The sequence below is a fragment of the Musa acuminata genome, chromosome BXJ3-1 (assembly GCF_036884655.1).
Source record: "Musa acuminata AAA Group cultivar baxijiao chromosome BXJ3-1, Cavendish_Baxijiao_AAA, whole genome shotgun sequence".
Taxonomy (NCBI): Eukaryota; Viridiplantae; Streptophyta; class Magnoliopsida; order Zingiberales; family Musaceae; genus Musa; species Musa acuminata.
Window position 1 is genome coordinate 5,182,981 of NC_088349.1, and position 19,822 is coordinate 5,202,802.

Here is a 19,822-nt window from a genome sequence, read left to right on the forward strand (position 1 = left end):
TGGACAAAGAAACAACCAATTACTAGCATACCTTCATCTTTGGCCATGTCCAGAAAAGCTTGAAGTTCCAAAGCTTTCCGGTAATACATCATACCTCTAACTAAAATCCGATAGAAGCATACATTAGACTAAAATCCAATGATTTGAAAGGTGAATGTGATGAAGCAAAATGGATTAGATGTATCTGTATAAGTTACTTGGTTATGAAATCATGTCTACATCTCATACTAGCAAACAAGGAACAAGGTATTACCAGTCCTCGTCAAAGTCTGGCCCCGATATGATGCCCAAAGTCGTAGTTCCTCTTCAAATTCATCATACCTCTCACGAAGTTCTTCTTCTGTCTTGCACCCAACTCGCTCCAGAAAATTAGTCCATTCATCTGCAGCACAATGATAAAGCAAGAAAAAACTCAGCTAGTACAGAATAGTCACAAGAACAGAAAGTGCGAAAAAACCTCTAAAGAGATGCATATTAGTAAAAAAAGAAAGCATGAAAAACCTGGATAAATTTTCTGCAGGTAAAAAAGAATGGAAACACCATCCTCATTCGGCTCCTCAATCCCCTTTAGGGAGAAAAGAACATCCTCCTTATAATAGGGGGTCAAGACGCTACATCAGCAAATGCTACAACATTATTTATCATCAACATAAATATTAAATCTTTAAAAAAAATGAAGAGCAACAGCGAAAAAAGAGGATAGGGAACTTAAAATCATAACGATTAAGCACAAATGCAAAATGCCTAGATGTGTAACAATTATTACAAGCCTCAAGCGAGCACCCTTTCATATTACTAGACTCAACTGAAAATAATGGATTTTCATCAAGCATCATCTTAGAAACAATTTGCAAATATATAAAATAATAATAGCGTCAGTTATACTAGTAAAAATCAATGTTATCTACATGAATATAAAATCTCAAAAGATTAGGAGACCCTCGATGAACATTCCATAGGATATTGTTAATGAGACTTAAAGACTGAACCAATCATAGCAAGATAGTGGTGTATCGTACAAACAAATTAGTACAAATCCTGTTGTTTTTCTCCACCAGTACTCACAAGGTAGGACAACAAATGTAAGCTTAGATAAGTTGGAACCAGAGCAATTTAGCCTCAGAACAAGCTATTATATAACATAAATCTATCAATGTTGCAATACAATGATCAGTAAACCTGAATTTATAGGATACAGCTTACATTTTTGTAGTAATTATGTGCAATTAATAGTGAGCTGGAAATAATAAGTCCATATTCCCAATTTATATATGCATCAGATAATATTAATAAAATATAAAGGGGAATAACAAAAATGACCACAGAGAATTGTCAACTTACGAAAATGCCAACATGTTACGGACTTTGGGTGCATTGGGCATATTCATAAACAAAGAGTTGCAGAAGAAGGAGATTCGCCTTTTTGCATCTATGTTAGCCGGCACATCTGATCCAGATTCCTTCACAGTAAGCAATAGATGCAGCCGCTTGATCTGGAAAAATCATGATTTGAATATTAACATGAGAAAATCCAAACTTGCATGTAAAGATTGACTAAAATAAATGAATGGAATCATACAATCCTTAGAATAACAAACCTTTTCTGTCCAAGCATCTGATTTTGGTAAAGGAAATTTGATAGTTCCAGCTTTTGCAAATAACTGAACTTGTTGGTCCAAGGGTGTAATTCCCTCATGCCTCCTATACGGCCCACCATGGTTGGAGTCCAGATAGCTGCACCAAAGAATTACTATTATGAACTAAGAACTTGATTTCAAAGCTAAACTCCATCTGGTGGTGGAAGCAAAACTACAGAAAATCCAGTACTAGCTAGCAGATGTCTACAGTCAAGATGCATTTTCGTGAGTTACAGTGAGAGTAATGTGTAAAGTAATATAAAGTATAATGTGACAGAGGGTGCCAAAAGCCGGTAATCAGCAAGTTCAAACATAAAAAAAGGGCATCATAAATACTGAGTTACCAATTACACCCACTAAGTTTATGAAAGCAGCCATTTTCTGTCATGACATTGGCATGCCATTTATTGGTCATTGACTAGTAGCGAAATTCTTGTCAACAACAGTCTTAAGATGATCAAGTATCCTATTCTCACTTTTTTTTTACTAATGTTTCCTGAAATCATAAATCTATGATGAAATATTTTCATGAATAGCATACAATGTTTTAGGTGGCCTAATTGCATGTCATATAGTAAATCATTATTTTAAATAATTTTATGAATTATAAAAAACTATTAATATCTGGTGGATTCAATAAATCTTATCAAGATTGTCCTATTTTTAATATAAAATATTCTATTTAGTATTTATACATTATGGTACATCAGAACTGATGTCAATTGAAGATTGCTCAGATTTCTTGATAAAAATATATTTCTATATAGGAATGTTACCTAGGGATCAAGACAGTGGATTAAGAAGAAAAAACTTCACACAATTTACCACCTCGTACAACTTTTGTGCAACCAATAAACATTTGCTCACAATGAAATCCCACTAAAATATCTTACCCGGGAAGGTCATCTTCCATAATATCCCTTGTCACCACCTCAAGCATGTCTTGAAAAAGAATAATAACCTGGTCTCTGTCGGCCTCATTATTAGTCATCTGGCAGAACAAACAGTTAAGTGAACACTGCATCAGAGGAAACTGGAAAGTACTACATAACCTTTTAAAAACAAAAAACACTTGTACCAGAAACTTAATCAACTCAATAAATTTGTTGCACAGACTGGGAAGATGACTCATGTTCAGCTCTTGCAGTCTTCCCTCATGTACAAGTTCATCAACCTTGGAGAAAATATTGTTTACAACCCTACCATGCGTCATCAATTCAAAAAATATTACAATTGAATATTTTGAGAAAAGGTGACTCAACAAAAAAAAAAAGCAATAAAAAGTTTCAGCAGATATGGCAGAAACTAACTCACTCTTTTTCACGAGAATCATCATCAACTAAACCGTTAATGATGCTCTTAAATGATGCATAGCACTCTTTAACAGCACAATTCATATAAGTATCTCCAGTAATTCTCTTCTTCAGTTCACTATCTTTTCCATAGCTATCTTTTGCCATGTCAAGTGCTATTGGGATCTAACAGCGGCAGAATATAATACTCAAGTAAATTAGCATTAACTCAGCTTAGCACTAGACAAGAAAGTATTAGTGAATTCAAAACTCCCAAAGAACCTTCTCTCCTCTCTTTACAGCAAAAGAGAGGAGAAAGGAGGCCAACACAAAAGAAATGCTATCTATCACTGGAATACCTTGCTAGCGAGTAAGAAAGGAGGCCACTGGACAATATTCAGATCATTCAGATCCCGGTCAGCTGTATATGGAACAAGCAACAAATCCATTTCCCTGTTTTGAATATCAGACTGTTATCAAGCCTGAAGATAAAATATAATTCAATGATACCAAGAAGGTTAGCATGATACTTATTGCTTATTAGATCTTCATCTCGAAAACTGGTGATTATTTTATTCCACATTTGAGCAAATCTTGCTGAGTCCTTGCTACCACTAGCCGGTGACTGAAAGAACCAGCAAATGAATATTAATTGCACAGAAATATGAACTAATCATGACATAAAATTACTGGCAAGAATAAATTTAGCACAAGTTTGAAAGTATAGCAGGATAAGTATTTGAACCTCCTCAATCTTGCTAGATAAAGAAGCCCGAAAACCCTTCCTTTTGCTTGCCTCAGATTTTTCAGGTGGAATCAAGCGGGAATTAAAGGCACCAGGAAGGGATCGAAACCTTGATCTTAACATTCCTAATGTGCGAATCTGGATCATTATGAAACAGAGAGTAATGGGATTATTAAGACATGCAAGCAATTCTTTCCCTTTCAAACAACCAACTTAACTAGTTTCTAGCATCCACTATGATGTCAGCTGGATCTATAGCAACTCTGAGATTATTTTATGCATCTAAGATAAATATGATAAAAGAAACTAAAATTGGTGACTAGTGAAGTACAAAGATGATTAAAGATAACTGTAAAAGCCCTTTCAAGGTGATTCCCAAAAATGACTTCTTCATCTTATTTTTCTTCAACATTAGATGATTCATCCTCCAACTAATAGAACATAAACTTGATTTTGAAATAGCAAGGGTACTATATTACTGATGCAGTATGATCTAAACAATTTTGTAAGAACAGCTCCTGATAGGTGAACCATAAGAAGCTCTGGTCCAAGGATTGTCACTAAGCATCATACTCATGATAATAGAAGTTCAACCAAACCTTCTACCATCAGATGATAGCATGAATCCTAGTCTCTACAAGATCTAATATCAAGATACAATATGTCAGATTGCCCCTACTAGACACGTCAAAACCATCCGAGTCTCTGGAAGAATTGCACAATGTCATCCCAAATGATTCATACTCCTAATTTACCCAACTTAATCCAGTACCTCCCTAAACCCAATCCGATCGGTGTGGGGTTGATCACTGGAGCATTGTCGTGTTGGTAGAGAACAGAATACGAGCATTTGCAACCTCTTGGCATTGCCTTCACCGAAAGGTAAAGCTACAAATGCTGTGCAGGATTTGGGGACCGGGAATGTTGTTGCGTTGTGGTCAGTTGGCCCCAGTAAAAGCCAATGCCACCCTACCACCAGCGCTATTCTAGCTGAATTAATTGTTCTCTGTTTCATGCTTTCGCCACCATTGGTGGCCTCCTCACTTGGCTAACTAGGTATGCCTCTTATTTTCCCTCCTTGTCCCTCTTCATTCTCCCCTCTCCCTGTGGCCAATACCTGCCACCACCTTCTCTTCCCTCTTATCTCCGTTCCCTCCCTCTTTTGCTCTCCCCCCTCCTATCTTCTCTCCCCACAACTAGCAACCACCATCCCCTCCCTCCTCCCTCTTCCCTTCCGCTTATCTCCCCTCTCTCTACAACCAGCAGTTGCCGCCACCCTCTCCTCTCTCCACAACTAGCAACCACCATCATCACCATCATCCCCTCCCTCCTTCCTCTTCCCTTCCACTTGTCTCCCCTCTCTCTACAACCAGCAGTTACCACCACCCTCTCCGCTCTCCACAACTAGCAACCACCCTCATCACCATCATCCCCTCCCTCCTTCCACTTATCTTCCCTCTCTCTACAACCAGCAGTTACTGCCACCCTCTCCTCTCTCCACAACTAGCAACCACCCTCATCACCACCATCCCCTCCCTCCTCCTTCTGCTCTCCTCCCTTCTCTTCTCTTCCCAATCCTTCCTTTCTGCAACTTAATTCATCGATATAGCATTGCAATTCAACCCACATTTCAGATACAATAGCAACCTAGCATACACCATGAATCATCATCAGAAATACTACAAGGAATCCTAGCTGAAAACTTGGAAGCAAGGATTTTAATTTCGAACAATACCGCCCACTACCGGGCGGTACCAACGATTGGGGCTGCTTCCGCCCCGTTACCACTCTAAATCGGTCGGTGACGGTCGATTTCGCCCGTCGCTGCCTACTACCGGGTTGTCACGGACTTAGCTGGAATTATTTAAGTTGTGAGGCACCCTTGCGGCCAAGATACGAACTTAGCATGAGTTGCCTAAGTCGCGACGCACCCTTGCGCCAGCTTCTCGAACTTAGCTGGGTTTGCCTACGTCTCGAGACGTCCTTACGACATATGCGTCCGCAAAGGTTCAGCCTAGTTGCAACCTCGTACAGGTCTCGAAGGACCTGTAAAACAGAAAGTTGATTAGATTGAAAACGAGCGACGGACAAGTCCCGACGTCTCGCAAAGAGGGAAGCTTTACAAGCAATTCAGCAAGCACCTTGTGTCCACAGGAGAAAAGAGAGAGAGAGGAGGAAAACAAGAATTTTAGAAGGTAGAACGAACAATTGCAAATCCACAAATAACTGCTCACCAGGTGCTGAGCACGAAGGCAAGTTCCCGTCAAGTCAACGTGCGAACTTGTGAAGATTTTTCAATGCCCGACAATATACCCAAGCCCCATCCAGCCCTGTGCCACCCGGGGGGTTCCAGGGTGCTGAGATGGCTGACATTTCGCGCGCTGCAACGGGCTGGAAAAAACAGCCCGTGGCACGCTAAAACGGAGCCATTTTGGGGCTTTCTAGCCCGGCGCGGTAAGCGGTCGCACTATGCACTGCAACATGTTCTAACATTTATTTTTACAAGCAAAAACACACAAAACCAATGCAAAACAGGTTGTCATGTCTCTGTTCAAGCACGCAAAAGGGACGAACGGTTCGTTGAACGAAGTTGTTGCGAGTGCGCGACAACCGTTCGTGACAAGGTGGTAATAACCTAGAGATTCGAGGTCGCTCTCCCTCGACGATCCCGATTCGTCGCCGCCCTCCCTCGCTGGACGCCGCAGATAGATGTTGCCTCCTCGTCTGAGGTGACAAGGCCTCGGCGTCGTCAGCGACTTCTCATCCGCGCGAGGAGAAGAAGCCTCAACGGCGTCGTGGGGAGAAAAAACGAAATGTCGTCGAGGCGCCGTTTCTTCTCCCCACGCGGGCAGAAGCAACGAGGTGACGAGGCAGCGACATCTCCTCGCGCCCTTTTTTGCGCGAGGAGAAGGAAACCTTGGTTTCTTCTCCCCACACGAGTAGAAAAAGGAGACGACATCGCCCTTTATATGTATATATATATATATATATATATATATATATATAGCGGTACACCCTGGTGTAACACTCGATACTCTATACTGTACCGAGCTACGCTCGAAACTCCGGTATGATACGAAACTACGATCGTTGCTTGGAAGTACAATTATTTAAAGATCCAAAGACCCTAGTTTTGTCACTTTGATGTATTGCAACCAAACTACTTATAGTGAAATATTTTGGACAATAGCATCAATATGGAAAGATTGGAAATGCAACAACATGCAAATGTGTCCTCCATAAGTCAAGCAAGAGGAGACTTAGGTTAAAGTGAAAAAAAGATGACAAAAGATTGAATTGTTTTTGTCATTTGCCTGATTTTGATGATATCAAAAATGGACATCATGTTTGATGAGGAAGATGATATATAACAATTAAATTATAATGGCAAGAGATTGTGTTGATATGAAAAGAAACTAGGTAGTAGCAAGAAATTCAACATCAAAACATTACTAGAAAGTGTTTGTTGGACTTGTATATTTTTCAACAATATAAAAAAACATGCAATGCGAAAAGGGACAAAGAAGAAACAAGCATAAAATATTCTTGCGACAAGGAAGAGTTAAGACAATTCAATATACTACTTGCTTCTTCCATCATGCAGAAGTTCCATTCAACGTTACTCATTTAAAAAGCTTTAAGTGGATGGTTGAGGTTGTTGGATGGTGTGGTTCACTTCAAGCCTCCAAGCTACATGAGCTCAGAGTCTCATTACTTAAAAAAGCTAGCTGACAGATATAACTTGATGAAAGGGGCAAAACATAATTACTCTATAATGTCATACGGATAAGCTGATAAAAGTTAGACAACTGTAATTAACATCTTGTTGATTATTCATTGGTACACATTTTCAGAGTTAAATAAAATGGATCCCAGCCAAAAAGTCTCTACCCTATCTTCTTACCACTTGTTGAAAGACAATGCTTCAGATAACAAAGATAATGGTCTCCATTTGCAACGAAGATCACCAACTGTAAGTTACCCCATAACATGCAAGGTACAAATAGTTTGAAATTTTAGAGTTTTCAAGCACCAAGTTGAAATCAAGCATACATTTGGGGACAACAAATCCATTCAAAACAAAGTGAACACGACAAAAAGAACCCCAATCCACTGTGTCTTCTAGATTTTTGAAGAACTACAAACTTTAGCAAATACATAACCAAAAGGTTGGAACTCAACAATGAAACAACCACTTAGAAAATTAAAAACACTTTTTGATCCCAACCTAATATCAGAATAGTTAAGAAAGTTTGCAATTGCGCACCTCTCCAAGACGTCGGCAAGCTCCATATATACCACCAATCAATGTTGAAAAAATTGCATACCAAATCTGAGTATCCATGAAGTAAACCTGAAAGGACAACACTAATAGGATGAACAAACAACTAAAAATTAAAAGGATAAATGAGATTAAATAGTCAAAACAATCATGACAAAGAGGCTTACAAGAATAATTGGAGCCCACAGCGCAATCACTACACCGATGTTGTTATTGGCTGCAAAGAGAACAAGACATATAAAAATCATATTATTGAAATTTGAAATACTACATTATCAGAAAGTAAATACCTTTAGGGAAAAATTCATGCCATTTAAATGTTGTTATCCGTTCACGCATGATATCTTTTGTTGGATTTACAAGAGGCTTGATCTGCATTAAATAAAATTTTAAAAAAATAAAACTCAATACTTAGAAAAAGAGGAGACGAGAAAGGAGGGGGCCTACAAGTCATACAAAAATTTTTAAAAACAACCTACAAGTTATAATATTATTTCGAAGACAAAAGGAAACCATATAGGGTGGAGTTAGTGTTGCAGATCAACAAGAATGTTTGTCTGCATGTTCAACTACAGAGAAAAATTCTGACTCATGTAGGTTACAACTGTAAGCACAATGTTCAAAAAGCAAATTTAATAAATGCAAAAAGCAACAAATTCACCTCAATATAGTAACTAAAGGCCAACTTTGTAACTATAAGAAGCACCCAGAACATGGTATACCTGAAAATCAGGAAATTGGTATTGCATTAAATAAGATGGCATGCACAGTAAATAGCTTCTTACAATGATAAAATAATCCTAATCATACTTGAAAAGTGACCATGAGCTCTCATGCATCCCCCTTCCAACATAAAGACGAGGCTGTCAACATTGAAGAAAGAAACTCTGATACCAACTGCATATCGTATTTAAATAAAAGTAGCTTTTATCAAGAGCAACAATTACCTGAGACCACCACATCATGAGTGTAATTATCTTATAGTTCGACCTCTCAAGAAATCGTCTGAGGAATGGAAATAAAAATAACAACGCAGCAAGAATATTTGGTGATAGATAAATGACAACAGCCAAAATGTAGAGTGAAGGCTGATTCTGCCCATCTCCAAGCCAACTTTTGATAGTTCTGGCTAAGCCGGTGGGATTTTTCCAAGAATATGCATAAGTTACAGATAATATTATCACCCAAGCAGCTGCCGAAATGACCTTTAAAATATATCTCAGCTTAACAGGAAAAGACATCCTCCTCCTTGCTTTCCAGCTAAAGATTACATCAAGGACAGCTGCAGAAATGTTAAAGAAGAATGTAGATCACATAGCTAGGTAATTAGGCATCACAAATACTGGCTTTGGAGAAAATATCTCTGAAGGTTCCCACAACAAATAACCAAACGTTTGAGGCATCAAAAGATGCATTCAAACCAATGAGGAACTATCTCAAAGGCTCAAAATAATGAAAACTACTTCCGAAAGCATCTAAAAAGGTCATGCTTTTGTTCTATTAACAATTGCATGAATCTGATATTAGAAAATATTTGAGTTTTCCAAGGATGAAAGTTAGGAACTCAAAGTGACATTATAGTGCATACAAGTTACATATTGATTAGCAAAGAAATCTGGAAGGGCTACATGAAGTGGTACAGTTTCAGATCAATTTTCTGAACCTTAACCAATGTTCCAAATGACCAGGACCTATAAGCATCATGTTTCATGTTTCAGTTGAATTCATAAGCAAAGATATCTTGAAGGATCACATATAACAAATGATCTAAGATTGAATTAACATTAGATTTATAGGTCATGATAAAATTTTATATCCTGAAAGAACTTAAACCAATAGTTTTGGGCTATTCAGAAGGACCAATCGATGGTAAATGTTCTCCACAAAACAAAATGAACTTCAAATAATTCAGAACTTTCTCAATAGAAATTCCGTCCTCACCATTTCATTAAGAAATAGCAGAACTCTTAACCAACATGTCAGCCACACTGCAGCATACCGCTCAGGACGGGTGATACATATCAATCCAACAGAAGACCGGTATGGGCAGTACATACCAGTACGTCGGTATGTCCCACCATACTACATGTCGTTATATCGGTACGGCTCGATACGAACCATACCAATGGCCAATTGATACACCGGTGTGGACGGGTAAGACGAGCCATGATTAGTTATCACCTAGAACTTACAAAACTACTATGGTTCTAAGACCAGCAAGGAGGGCATCAAACTCATAAACACTGACCAGCACTAAAGCACCAAACTATGCTTTTATTCCCAAACAAACCAGTACACTAAAATTTTCCACTATTTTACAAATTATAGTCTACATAGTTTTTAATCCTTCATAATTATGTTGCATTTCTTCTGAAAATTTACATATCTTATGAAATATGAAGGTAAAAAAGTCTTTTAGCAAAAAATCATCTCATATTTCGTTATTAATTTTTGTAATATTTTTATTGTCTATTCTTAGTAATTTTCTTAGATGATTCTAATTCCAGTTCCGCAAACCTGATAATATCCTTACTGAATCTGAAACCCGACACTTCCTGGACGTGGTTACAAGAATCTCCCGTTTTAACAATCCCACGAGAAAGAACCACACTTCATGATTATTTTTCATGATAAGCATTCCAATGTAACTAGTTATTATAGTCCAGCAGGTCATCACTTTTTTTATTCTGAAGTAGACAGAGGTAAGGGAAAAAAACTGTTTGTTTTCCACTTCAACCATTCACATGAGGATGAAACAAAACAAGGTACTTATTGTCATTCTACAGTCCAAATTCTAGGCATCTATCTCTATGAGAAAAGTCTGTAAAACTGAATCCATGATTAAGATTTTATTCTCCTTTCTCTATCTTGCTATGCCCCTTTTTCTTTGGTTTGAGAAATCACCCAGACTTCTTTAGTTTCTTCTTTGGCTTGAGAAATTGCCTACACTTATATAATTTCTTTGGGAGAATGATATCATCCCCAACGTTGAGGTTCTCCACATTCAAACTTGAAGCGAACTTAATAACCAATATGAAATTTATATCAGATATATATTTACCGGACACATTATCTCTACATCATATTAGTATCGCTCCTGTGGCAATTTGTTTAGCATACGAAAATGAGTAAAGACCTATCATTAACTTACAACACAAAATATCTCAACATTTAAAACACCAGGTCGGACAGGCACAAACAGACTGATATGTACGATCAGACTAAGCACCAACAATGGTTTGTGTGCAGCTAACTTTTTTATTAATTTCAGTGGAAAAAAGCATTATAGTTTGGTATACAGCTTGGCATCATGCTAAAAAGTACCGGTCCAACATGTTGTCATACTAGTATAGGACTGGAATATAAAACCTCGGACTCAGCATCATTCATCCAAAATAGTTGTACCACATGTCCTTTGAAGGTGATTCAACAGAGCCTAGAGTCTTAATCTTATTAAAGGTTCTTTGTGACTGTCAATATTTAGTTAAAAAGCAACTCAGACTTAGTAATTTCCCTTATGGTAGAAACAAAACTAAAAGTCAGATGCCTTAAAATTCAAAACGACTTTCCCCAGTGACCAGGAAAAATGCTCACACCCAAGGTTATGGTTTCTATGGAAAATGGATTAATTAGAACTGTCCTTCCAGACTGAACATTGTTTTATAACATTCATGTAAAGCTAGAAAAGAATTACTACTTGCAGGGTTAGATTAAACAAAATTACGAGGACCCAACACAAGTTCAGAAAGAAATGTAGAAGCAGGCTTTTAGAAGATATGACCTGCAGCATTTCAAACAAGGAAGCTACAGTGAACTTTGACAAGAAAGAAACTATCTACAAGAAAATATAAAGGAAAATTAGAAAATTCAAATTGGCATGACAAACAGAAGATTAACATTGAACAACAGATTGCTTCAGTAACTATAACACACATAAAAGAAAAAAGAAAATGGGCACGACAATAAGATCAAAACAATTCTCATGATTATAAGAATAATTTATATATCAAGCATAAAATTTTGCTTGCACAAACCTTGACCCAGCTTCATTATTGCAGCCGTTATGAATATGCTCAAGACCTTCTTAAATACTTCAGCATCAAAAATAGCACTTGGTGAACCATCATTCCAAGCAATTACAGTCATGGCCTTAGAATGAAAAAAGAGGATATTAAAAGAACAGAACCAGATAGGAAAGAAGAAAAGGAAACAAGAAAATTGATATAATGTCTGACAATAAACAACAATCACCTGTAGGCATAAAATAAAGAAGATCCACATTCTATCAAAACTTCGGAAAATATGCCAAAATGACCGTATTTCAACAAAATTAATCTTTCCAATCCAACGATCTGAACTTGACTGATTGTTGTCCTGAATCAAGACAGAGAATGATGTTAAATTATCATTTTTTTCACTAAAATTACAGCAAATGCAGCTTTTCAAATTACAAAATAACAGCATGTCAAACTTGGGTTTGACTTTTTTCTTTGTAGATACATTAACAGATGCATCAAGACAATAGACAGATGTAAAAAAGAACTTTATAGTAAACATTCTATAACAAAGATATTGCAAGAAAAAAACAACACTGTCGATCTCCAGTAAATTGAGAAAATATCACCTTGGATAAAAAACAACTCTATTAAGTGACTAATGACTTTAGTCTGTAAAAGCTTATTGTATACGCAAAAATTAAATCTCATACAACGCAGAAGTGAAAGCAAAAATGATAAGTACTACATATGAAATATCAGCAACAACAAAAGTATGATTATAGAATTTACTAATAAAAACAACTACTACTACATCGCATGGAATATCAGCAACAACAAAAGTATGATTATGGAATTTACTTCATTTTTCTTATGATGAATTGATTCTGGAGACTGGCAAAAGAAATCAGCATCAGCTCTCATAGGCCAGCCTAACCGGAAGCAATCGACAGACCTGAAAATTTGAGAAGTTAAAATTGTTAATAAAATTAAACTATTAATCTACTGATATCATGTAACTTATTAATGTCAAAAATCCTACAATTATGTTTTACAATTACCAAAAATATTCATTTAAATCATCATAATTCCTCCATTGTGAATGTTTTGATTTTTCTCTCTTGCTCCGCTCAGCTTCCTGCAATAGACAATATATCACAATCAAGCACAAGGTAAACGAACTCAACAAATAGGACATGTATATCATACCTTTGCTATAGTATGATAAATTGGAGTTACAACTTTTTTCAGGAAGGCTTCATTGTCACCGCCATATGCTGGCTTTATATTTTCACCTGTCATTGGGCTGACATTGCCAGCTAACATTCCATATAGCTCAAAAGCCATCTGAAAACAATGAACAGTATATAAGGAGGAAGTAACTCCTTTGAATTTAGAACCTAGATTATGTATATGCTGTGCGATAGAAATTATATATATGTGCTCATATATCTTTCAGGCACCTATTTTCTTCAAAGGAATTATTTGATATCAGAAATGCATATTCCTTAATTTGAATAGGAATTGGAGTAAAAGTCCCAGAAAGTGGAGAATGATTAAAAGCCAAATAAACAAATCACAACTGCAAAAATAGTCGATAAAAAATAACAAAACAAAGAAAATTCTAGTGTAAACGGGATTCTTCTAATCAACATACTGCTAATATTTGGACTTTTGGTCCAGCTAGGACAAATCTTTTGACCACCTTTCAAGCACCCATCAGCGTATTTAGAATAAGAACCACTAATATTCTGAAAATTCTCATCTGATGCAGGAAAAAACTAAGATGCAACTTCAGATAAGAAATCACGTGCAAATACTTATGGAAAAGAATTGATGCTGATCAGTGAAATCTATGATATACACGTCTGACGGCAATTCTTTGCTGCCTTCTATTCTGATTATGCAGAAGCTCTTTCTTAAGTGCATCTTGCTAAGTCTTAAGAGGAAGCATTTATACATGTTTTGATGCTTGTTATCAACTTGCTCTAAATGCACTTACCAACGAATATAATGGAGGCAATCCTGGAGGCCCTGACAAGACTTACCAATTACATCCCCACTTGTCATGATAAATTGTATTTTTTATTATATAATATATGCATCATGAAAGGAATAAATGGAAATCTTGTTATCATGCACCTACTAGATTATACAATTCTCTCACCTGCTATAACATCAAACTAAAGGAATTATATATTACATGATACAAATAGTGATTCAAGTTACCAGGGTCTTGTACCAAGAGACAAGAGTGTAAATCATATATACCACATCATATATGAGGGATCATGTTGTCACAAGACAGACCCAAAACCATGTAGATGTACGTCATAAGCAGAGGTTTGATCATGACAATATAGATCACTTAGAGGCAATTAGGGTTCTAAAAGAATTGCATGAGCATTACATTAGTTTATATAGAACAGAAAACTGAACGTTTTGACCATAAATCAAATACAGAACATGTAAAACAGTTGGCTGCCTAGACCCTAATAATTCAGGAATTTCCGAGAATAACATAGCTAGTTTTCTTCCCAGCTCCCACACAACTGAAAGAAGTCAGAAAATCTAAGTTGGAAGATCTAAAGACAGTGAACACAAGAACAAGGATCACATAAAGCTCTATGCAACTTATGTACATTAACAATGCATAGAATGGACAATGATGCTGTTCTCTCCATCAGGGTTAACAGCAAGAGCATAATAAGTAATACTACATCATCACAGATTGCATATAGTAATACGATTACCATAAATTGAAATAATTGGTTGTAATAAACAATTAAACAAAATCCTAAACATCAGAAAGAAACAGCAATATAAGAATCCAATTACAGAAGTTCTGTGCACACTGCCTTGTGCACATGAAAGCTGACTGTTTGTGATCACATACTTGAAACCATAGACCTTGCTGCAAATTATCAACTAAAGAAAATGGCATATAGTAATACTATTGCCATAAACTGAAATAATTGGTTGTAATAAACAATTAAACAATATCCTAAACATCGGAAAGAAACAGCAATATAAGAATCCAATTACAGAAGTCCTGTGCACACTAACTTGTGCACATGAAAAGCTGACTGTTTGTGATCACATACTTGAAACCATAGACCTTACTGCAAATTATCAACTAAAGAAAATGGCACTCAGAGCAACATCAAAATAATGCATCAAAGAATTATGTGGTATTAAAGAAAATGTGATGATGTGGTCAACTGACTTCACAAAAAAAAAAATATAAATCCACGAATTGCGAGGACCTGACCAGTAAAAGACACTTCATGGTATAAAAGAATAGGCAGCAAAGAACTGATATTAAACGACATACATGATGATAGATGTAGCAAAGGCATTCTGGCATAAATCTCAAGTTTGCAGCTTCCCCCCAAATAAGAAGATAGAGACCCATATATAGAAGCTTTCGCTGTTGCACTTCCTGTTGGATGGTTGGCAACCTGATGATTTTATAAATCAAAAATATATATATAAGAAACTACAAGGAATAGCAACCATAATTCCAGCTAAACACATCATGAATTATGTCCTTCAACAAAGAGATTATAAGGGGATGCATAAAAATGAAAAATGGTTGGTATTCTTCAGACATTTTATATGAGTTACGTGCATATCTGAACATCCTTACCATAGACTACTCTTCCGATTTAAGTACTTGCACCACTTCTTATAGTTCTTAAACAGTTTCTTCATTACTTCCGTCAATGCACGTTCATCCAACTAAACAAGCAACCTTCAAATATTAGTGCAGTCCAACAAAAGCAGAAGGCAAAACATCGTAATGCTACATCATCATTGGAGCAATAGACAGCACAGTGTTGAAGAGAACCTTGGGTTGTTGGTCAGGCTTTGGAATTTGACGTATGTGGACATTTGCAAGTAACAAAATTAGGTGTTCCCTTTGATTAGAGACATTATCCTCCTGCATGAATTAACAAACATAAAATACTTCAGTAAGTTAACAGAGATGGAAGGACAATCAAACTAAGACCATTTAATGGTGGAAAAAGTTTGACAGAAAGCATAGAAGTACACTGGAGAATCGATTTTTTTTCCAGTGCTTTACCTGAAATCCAAACATAATCTGAAGCCAATCTAAAAGATCTTCATTAGGTTTCTTATTGTGGCCCTTAGGCCATGGAAGTCCCCTTATGTTTCTAAGGGCATTTACAGCTGCTTGAATCTACATAAACAGAAGACAGCTTGTCAGATATCACTTCACAAGATAATATAATTGATTCATTTCCTACAAATGAAAAGCAATTAGTATAAAACCTCAGGATAACGCATGATAGCTTGATTTGCACTATCTGGATCGAGAGGAAGGATATTGTATGGACCAAGAGTCTTGATATTCTCCTCAATCTCATTATGAGTTTCTAATATCTGTACCAATCGCAATTAATGTGAATTCGAGCATGACAATTTTTAAAAAGCACAAATCAAATATAACAAAGCTTCCACTTGAAACAACTAAGACTGATGAGTCAAGGACTAAGTTCAACAAGATAAAAAAAGAGTCTTGTAACAAATTCAAGAAACATAAATCAGATCTAGTAAAGCTCTATGCTAATCATCTAAGAGAGATGAAGTGAGGAACTACATAATATGAGATTTTAAAAAAAAAAAAATCAAACTTACCTCAGGTTCAACTTCAAGAGCTTGTGTCTGGTTAACAGCTTTTAAGACCTCAAACAAGACAGCAGCAGTTTGATATGCTTTGGTAAGTTGAGCACTGATTGGAAGAAGTTAATATGTCAAAAAGTGCAGGTGTTTATGATTCAGTCACCCAAACATCCTAATTATTCAAGTTTGAAATCTTGCTCACCGGTCAGCTTTATCAGCAGCACTTTGGAGTGCTTGGATATACTTCTTATAATAATCTCTGTAGAAGCTCTGCATCTCCCGTGTATCACTTCTTTGGACTCTTCCCTTCAAAGTAGGATCATTTTCCTAATAACATAAAATAATAATACATCAACTATACTCAATCACAGGTGTGTGTGTATATATATCAGTCAAGTTCAGCATTCAGTCACAAGACAGCATCATTCTAATACATAATGAAATTGACAGCAGTATCCAAGGCACAAGTATCTATGCTCTACTGTATTTTGCTCTAAATTTTTTCTTACAGGTTATGCAGATATACGTCAAAGTTTTGATCATTAGATAGGTCCCCAGATAAGATGCCATTTATACAATCCCAACTAAACCATAATAGACATGCTTGATTAAAATAAAAGTTGCTCGTTTGTGTAGCAAGTGATACACTGTTACGTTATGATTCAGTCCACGATTAAACATCTAAATGAAACTCTCTGCACAAAATAAAACAAAATGCAACTATATCCAATAAAAGCAATCATAAAACTAAATTCATCATTAAGTTAACAGAAATCTAGGATGAGCCTTTTTATGGAAAAATCAAATTCCAAATGAAGTACATCTCCTAACATAGCTATCTTTTCTGATAATGTAAGGGATGGAATAAAATAGTTTTAAGGCACTGAAAAAGAAATAACCTACCAATGCATGGGAGAAATCAAAATTATCGAGATATCACAACTTAGCTTAAATTAAGCTTCAGGAACATGACACACATACCCTTTCTAACCTCTGCAGAAGTGCAGTCTTAAATTGACGAACGCCACGCCCACTCGAAGTAGGATCCAAACGGTGAGCTTTCTCAAAAGCATAGAACCGACCTATTCCATTAGGAGAAATCATCACTCTCATACCCAACATGATTGTGATAAGGAATACCAAAATTTTGTGCACAAAATAAATACTACTATAAAATATGCTCAAACAAAAATGAACAAAAGTGAGAATACTACATCAATATGACCTTCAAAAAGTGAACAGGATAACTATGTCGTACAAGTTTTGACCACTGTAAAACAAAAGCCCCAAGAAAATGTTGTGTGAATAACACTTCTTGTCAATGAGTAAAAACCATGAGGTGGGAAACAGCATCTAAAATGATTTATAAGGAAAAATGTATTTTTCTGTATAAAATTTCCTAGTTATACTTATGCAACTTAATGTATTGTATAAAAGTTTCGAACAGGGCAGTTAAAGGTGTCCCAAATAGCCATCACATTTTGATTTAAGCTAGTAGTGTACTGAATCATACAAAATCTTGTACCATACAGAGCATGAAACAGCGAACATCTTCTACTTTATTTTTTGTGAGGAAAAAAAATGAATAGAGGCTACCATCAATGAAAATATTAGCATTGTATGCTAACAATTTTTTTTAATCCCTAACAAAAAGTTACCCAAAACATGGTATGCTATCATCAATCCAGTGTTGTACCTTGAATTCTTGAAGGACCTTACTGTTTTCTTGTGCCCTCAACATTAACATATTGGAAAATTCAAAACAAAGTTTGTTTCTAAGATTAACGGCGAAGCTCTAGCCAACAAGTACAACAATTTATCCTACTCAAAGAGCAGAATTGGACTGATGACAACGTGAATCTCCTTAGCAAGTCAATAGATTCTTTTCTAGAGTGCATGAAAAGGTTTCCCTTGCACCAAGCAGCCATGGGTAGAGCCTGATAATACTTAAACCAAAGGAAGTTGCTAGTTGACACATGAGTTTGAAACCTTATGTGGACTAGTTTACTCAAATTCAATGATGACAGTGACTGATGAACTTAACATATGAAAACTGTACCAAGTTCATCTCTCCTGCCCCCTCTCCCTCATTTTCCTGTAATGATATAGGTGATGACTCTTCAATAGGCAACCTAACAACCCAATCATATTATCATAAGTATCCACCATGCAACAGCAAAGTGACCGAAAGAAATATAAAATCAGATAGCGCCGACAACACGTTTTGGAAAATACCCGATCACCCCTTCAGACACATGAAGTTATATAATCTCGTATCAAATCCCAAATTAAAATGCCAGGTAAACCACACGATAAGCTAAGTGAAATGTCACTCATTGTTCAAACTAACAATACGCTCTAAGCAAAAAAGGCTGGACATGCTATTATCAACAAGAATCATCTAGAGCCAAAAAATTCAAACACATCACAGACAAGAGATGCGCGGAAAGAACTCACAAAGATAAGCAACACGGGGGTTCTGGGACTCGACTTCGTTGGCGACTCGAAGGATGGGCGCGATCTCGACGAGTGACGACGGCACAACCTCACTGTCAAAGATCGACTCCCCAAGGTTCCCCGCCGTCTGCGTCCGCAGTAGCCGCCCGCGACCCGGCTGATCCGGCCCCCTTCTCGAAGAAGACATCTCCCTCGTGCCGCTTCGGCAACACCTACGTCTCAGACAGCAAGACAACCTCAACAATAACCCCCAAATGAAAACCAAAAAAGCAATCGGAGGGATCCGAGCTCGGAATCAGTAGCAGCACACAGCTTACCAGGCGCTGTAGGAAGAGCCTGGAGATCTAAGCCAGCTCGAGAGAAGTCGAAAGGAAACCCTAGGCGAGGAGGAGTGAAGTGGATGGGCGGAGGTTGAGGCGGAGGCGGAGGCGTGCGCTGCTACTTGACGCAACGTTTAGAGACCCACCGTCGGTGTGGTGGGAGTGAGGACAAGAATGATGCAGACGGGGGCGGGGGCCTAAAAAAATAGGCACTGTTTTCCAAGTATTACGACTTTGCCATGGTAAACCACGATATTTAATCGTCTGCTTTTAATTCTATAATAATAATAATAATAATTCACCCCAAACATGTATATAAGTTGGCAAATACCGATTCAAATTTTTTGGAAATATTGTGATTATTTAATTACCAGTTGGCCTGTTGTGAACCATTTAAAAGGTGGGATAGAATCGAAAACAAGGGTGATTTGGTCATTTAATGGCCCC

The 19,822-nt window shown here is 36.9% G+C and overlaps 1 protein-coding gene across 1 annotated transcript in view; it reads right to left on the reverse strand.

The window, feature by feature from the left end:
• LOC135628694 (callose synthase 3-like) overlaps positions 1 to 19,530 on the reverse strand; it is a 28,242-nt gene extending 8,712 nt beyond the window's left edge. Inside the window, exons 1-32 of the mRNA XM_065135522.1 lie at positions 19,373 to 19,530; positions 19,056 to 19,267; positions 17,580 to 17,680; positions 16,801 to 16,925; positions 16,614 to 16,707; positions 16,248 to 16,358; positions 16,039 to 16,155; positions 15,802 to 15,894; positions 15,601 to 15,692; positions 15,286 to 15,412; positions 13,161 to 13,298; positions 13,013 to 13,089; positions 12,813 to 12,906; positions 12,208 to 12,330; positions 11,991 to 12,105; positions 8,904 to 9,238; positions 8,767 to 8,819; positions 8,618 to 8,678; positions 8,247 to 8,328; positions 8,124 to 8,173; positions 7,942 to 8,028; positions 3,675 to 3,812; positions 3,460 to 3,554; positions 3,289 to 3,382; positions 2,952 to 3,115; positions 2,716 to 2,836; positions 2,531 to 2,628; positions 1,599 to 1,734; positions 1,342 to 1,493; positions 502 to 611; positions 254 to 382; positions 32 to 100 (exon numbers count right to left, since the gene is read on the reverse strand). Coding sequence (XP_064991594.1) covers positions 32 to 100; positions 254 to 382; positions 502 to 611; positions 1,342 to 1,493; positions 1,599 to 1,734; positions 2,531 to 2,628; positions 2,716 to 2,836; positions 2,952 to 3,115; positions 3,289 to 3,382; positions 3,460 to 3,554; positions 3,675 to 3,812; positions 7,942 to 8,028; positions 8,124 to 8,173; positions 8,247 to 8,328; positions 8,618 to 8,678; positions 8,767 to 8,819; positions 8,904 to 9,238; positions 11,991 to 12,105; positions 12,208 to 12,330; positions 12,813 to 12,906; positions 13,013 to 13,089; positions 13,161 to 13,298; positions 15,286 to 15,412; positions 15,601 to 15,692; positions 15,802 to 15,894; positions 16,039 to 16,155; positions 16,248 to 16,358; positions 16,614 to 16,707; positions 16,801 to 16,925; positions 17,580 to 17,680; positions 19,056 to 19,242 — 3,568 coding nt within the window. The 5' untranslated portion in view covers positions 19,243 to 19,267; positions 19,373 to 19,530. The remainder of the gene's footprint in view (positions 1 to 31; positions 101 to 253; positions 383 to 501; positions 612 to 1,341; positions 1,494 to 1,598; positions 1,735 to 2,530; positions 2,629 to 2,715; positions 2,837 to 2,951; positions 3,116 to 3,288; positions 3,383 to 3,459; positions 3,555 to 3,674; positions 3,813 to 7,941; positions 8,029 to 8,123; positions 8,174 to 8,246; positions 8,329 to 8,617; positions 8,679 to 8,766; positions 8,820 to 8,903; positions 9,239 to 11,990; positions 12,106 to 12,207; positions 12,331 to 12,812; positions 12,907 to 13,012; positions 13,090 to 13,160; positions 13,299 to 15,285; positions 15,413 to 15,600; positions 15,693 to 15,801; positions 15,895 to 16,038; positions 16,156 to 16,247; positions 16,359 to 16,613; positions 16,708 to 16,800; positions 16,926 to 17,579; positions 17,681 to 19,055; positions 19,268 to 19,372) is intronic.
• Positions 19,531 to 19,822: the final 292 nt, after the last annotated feature.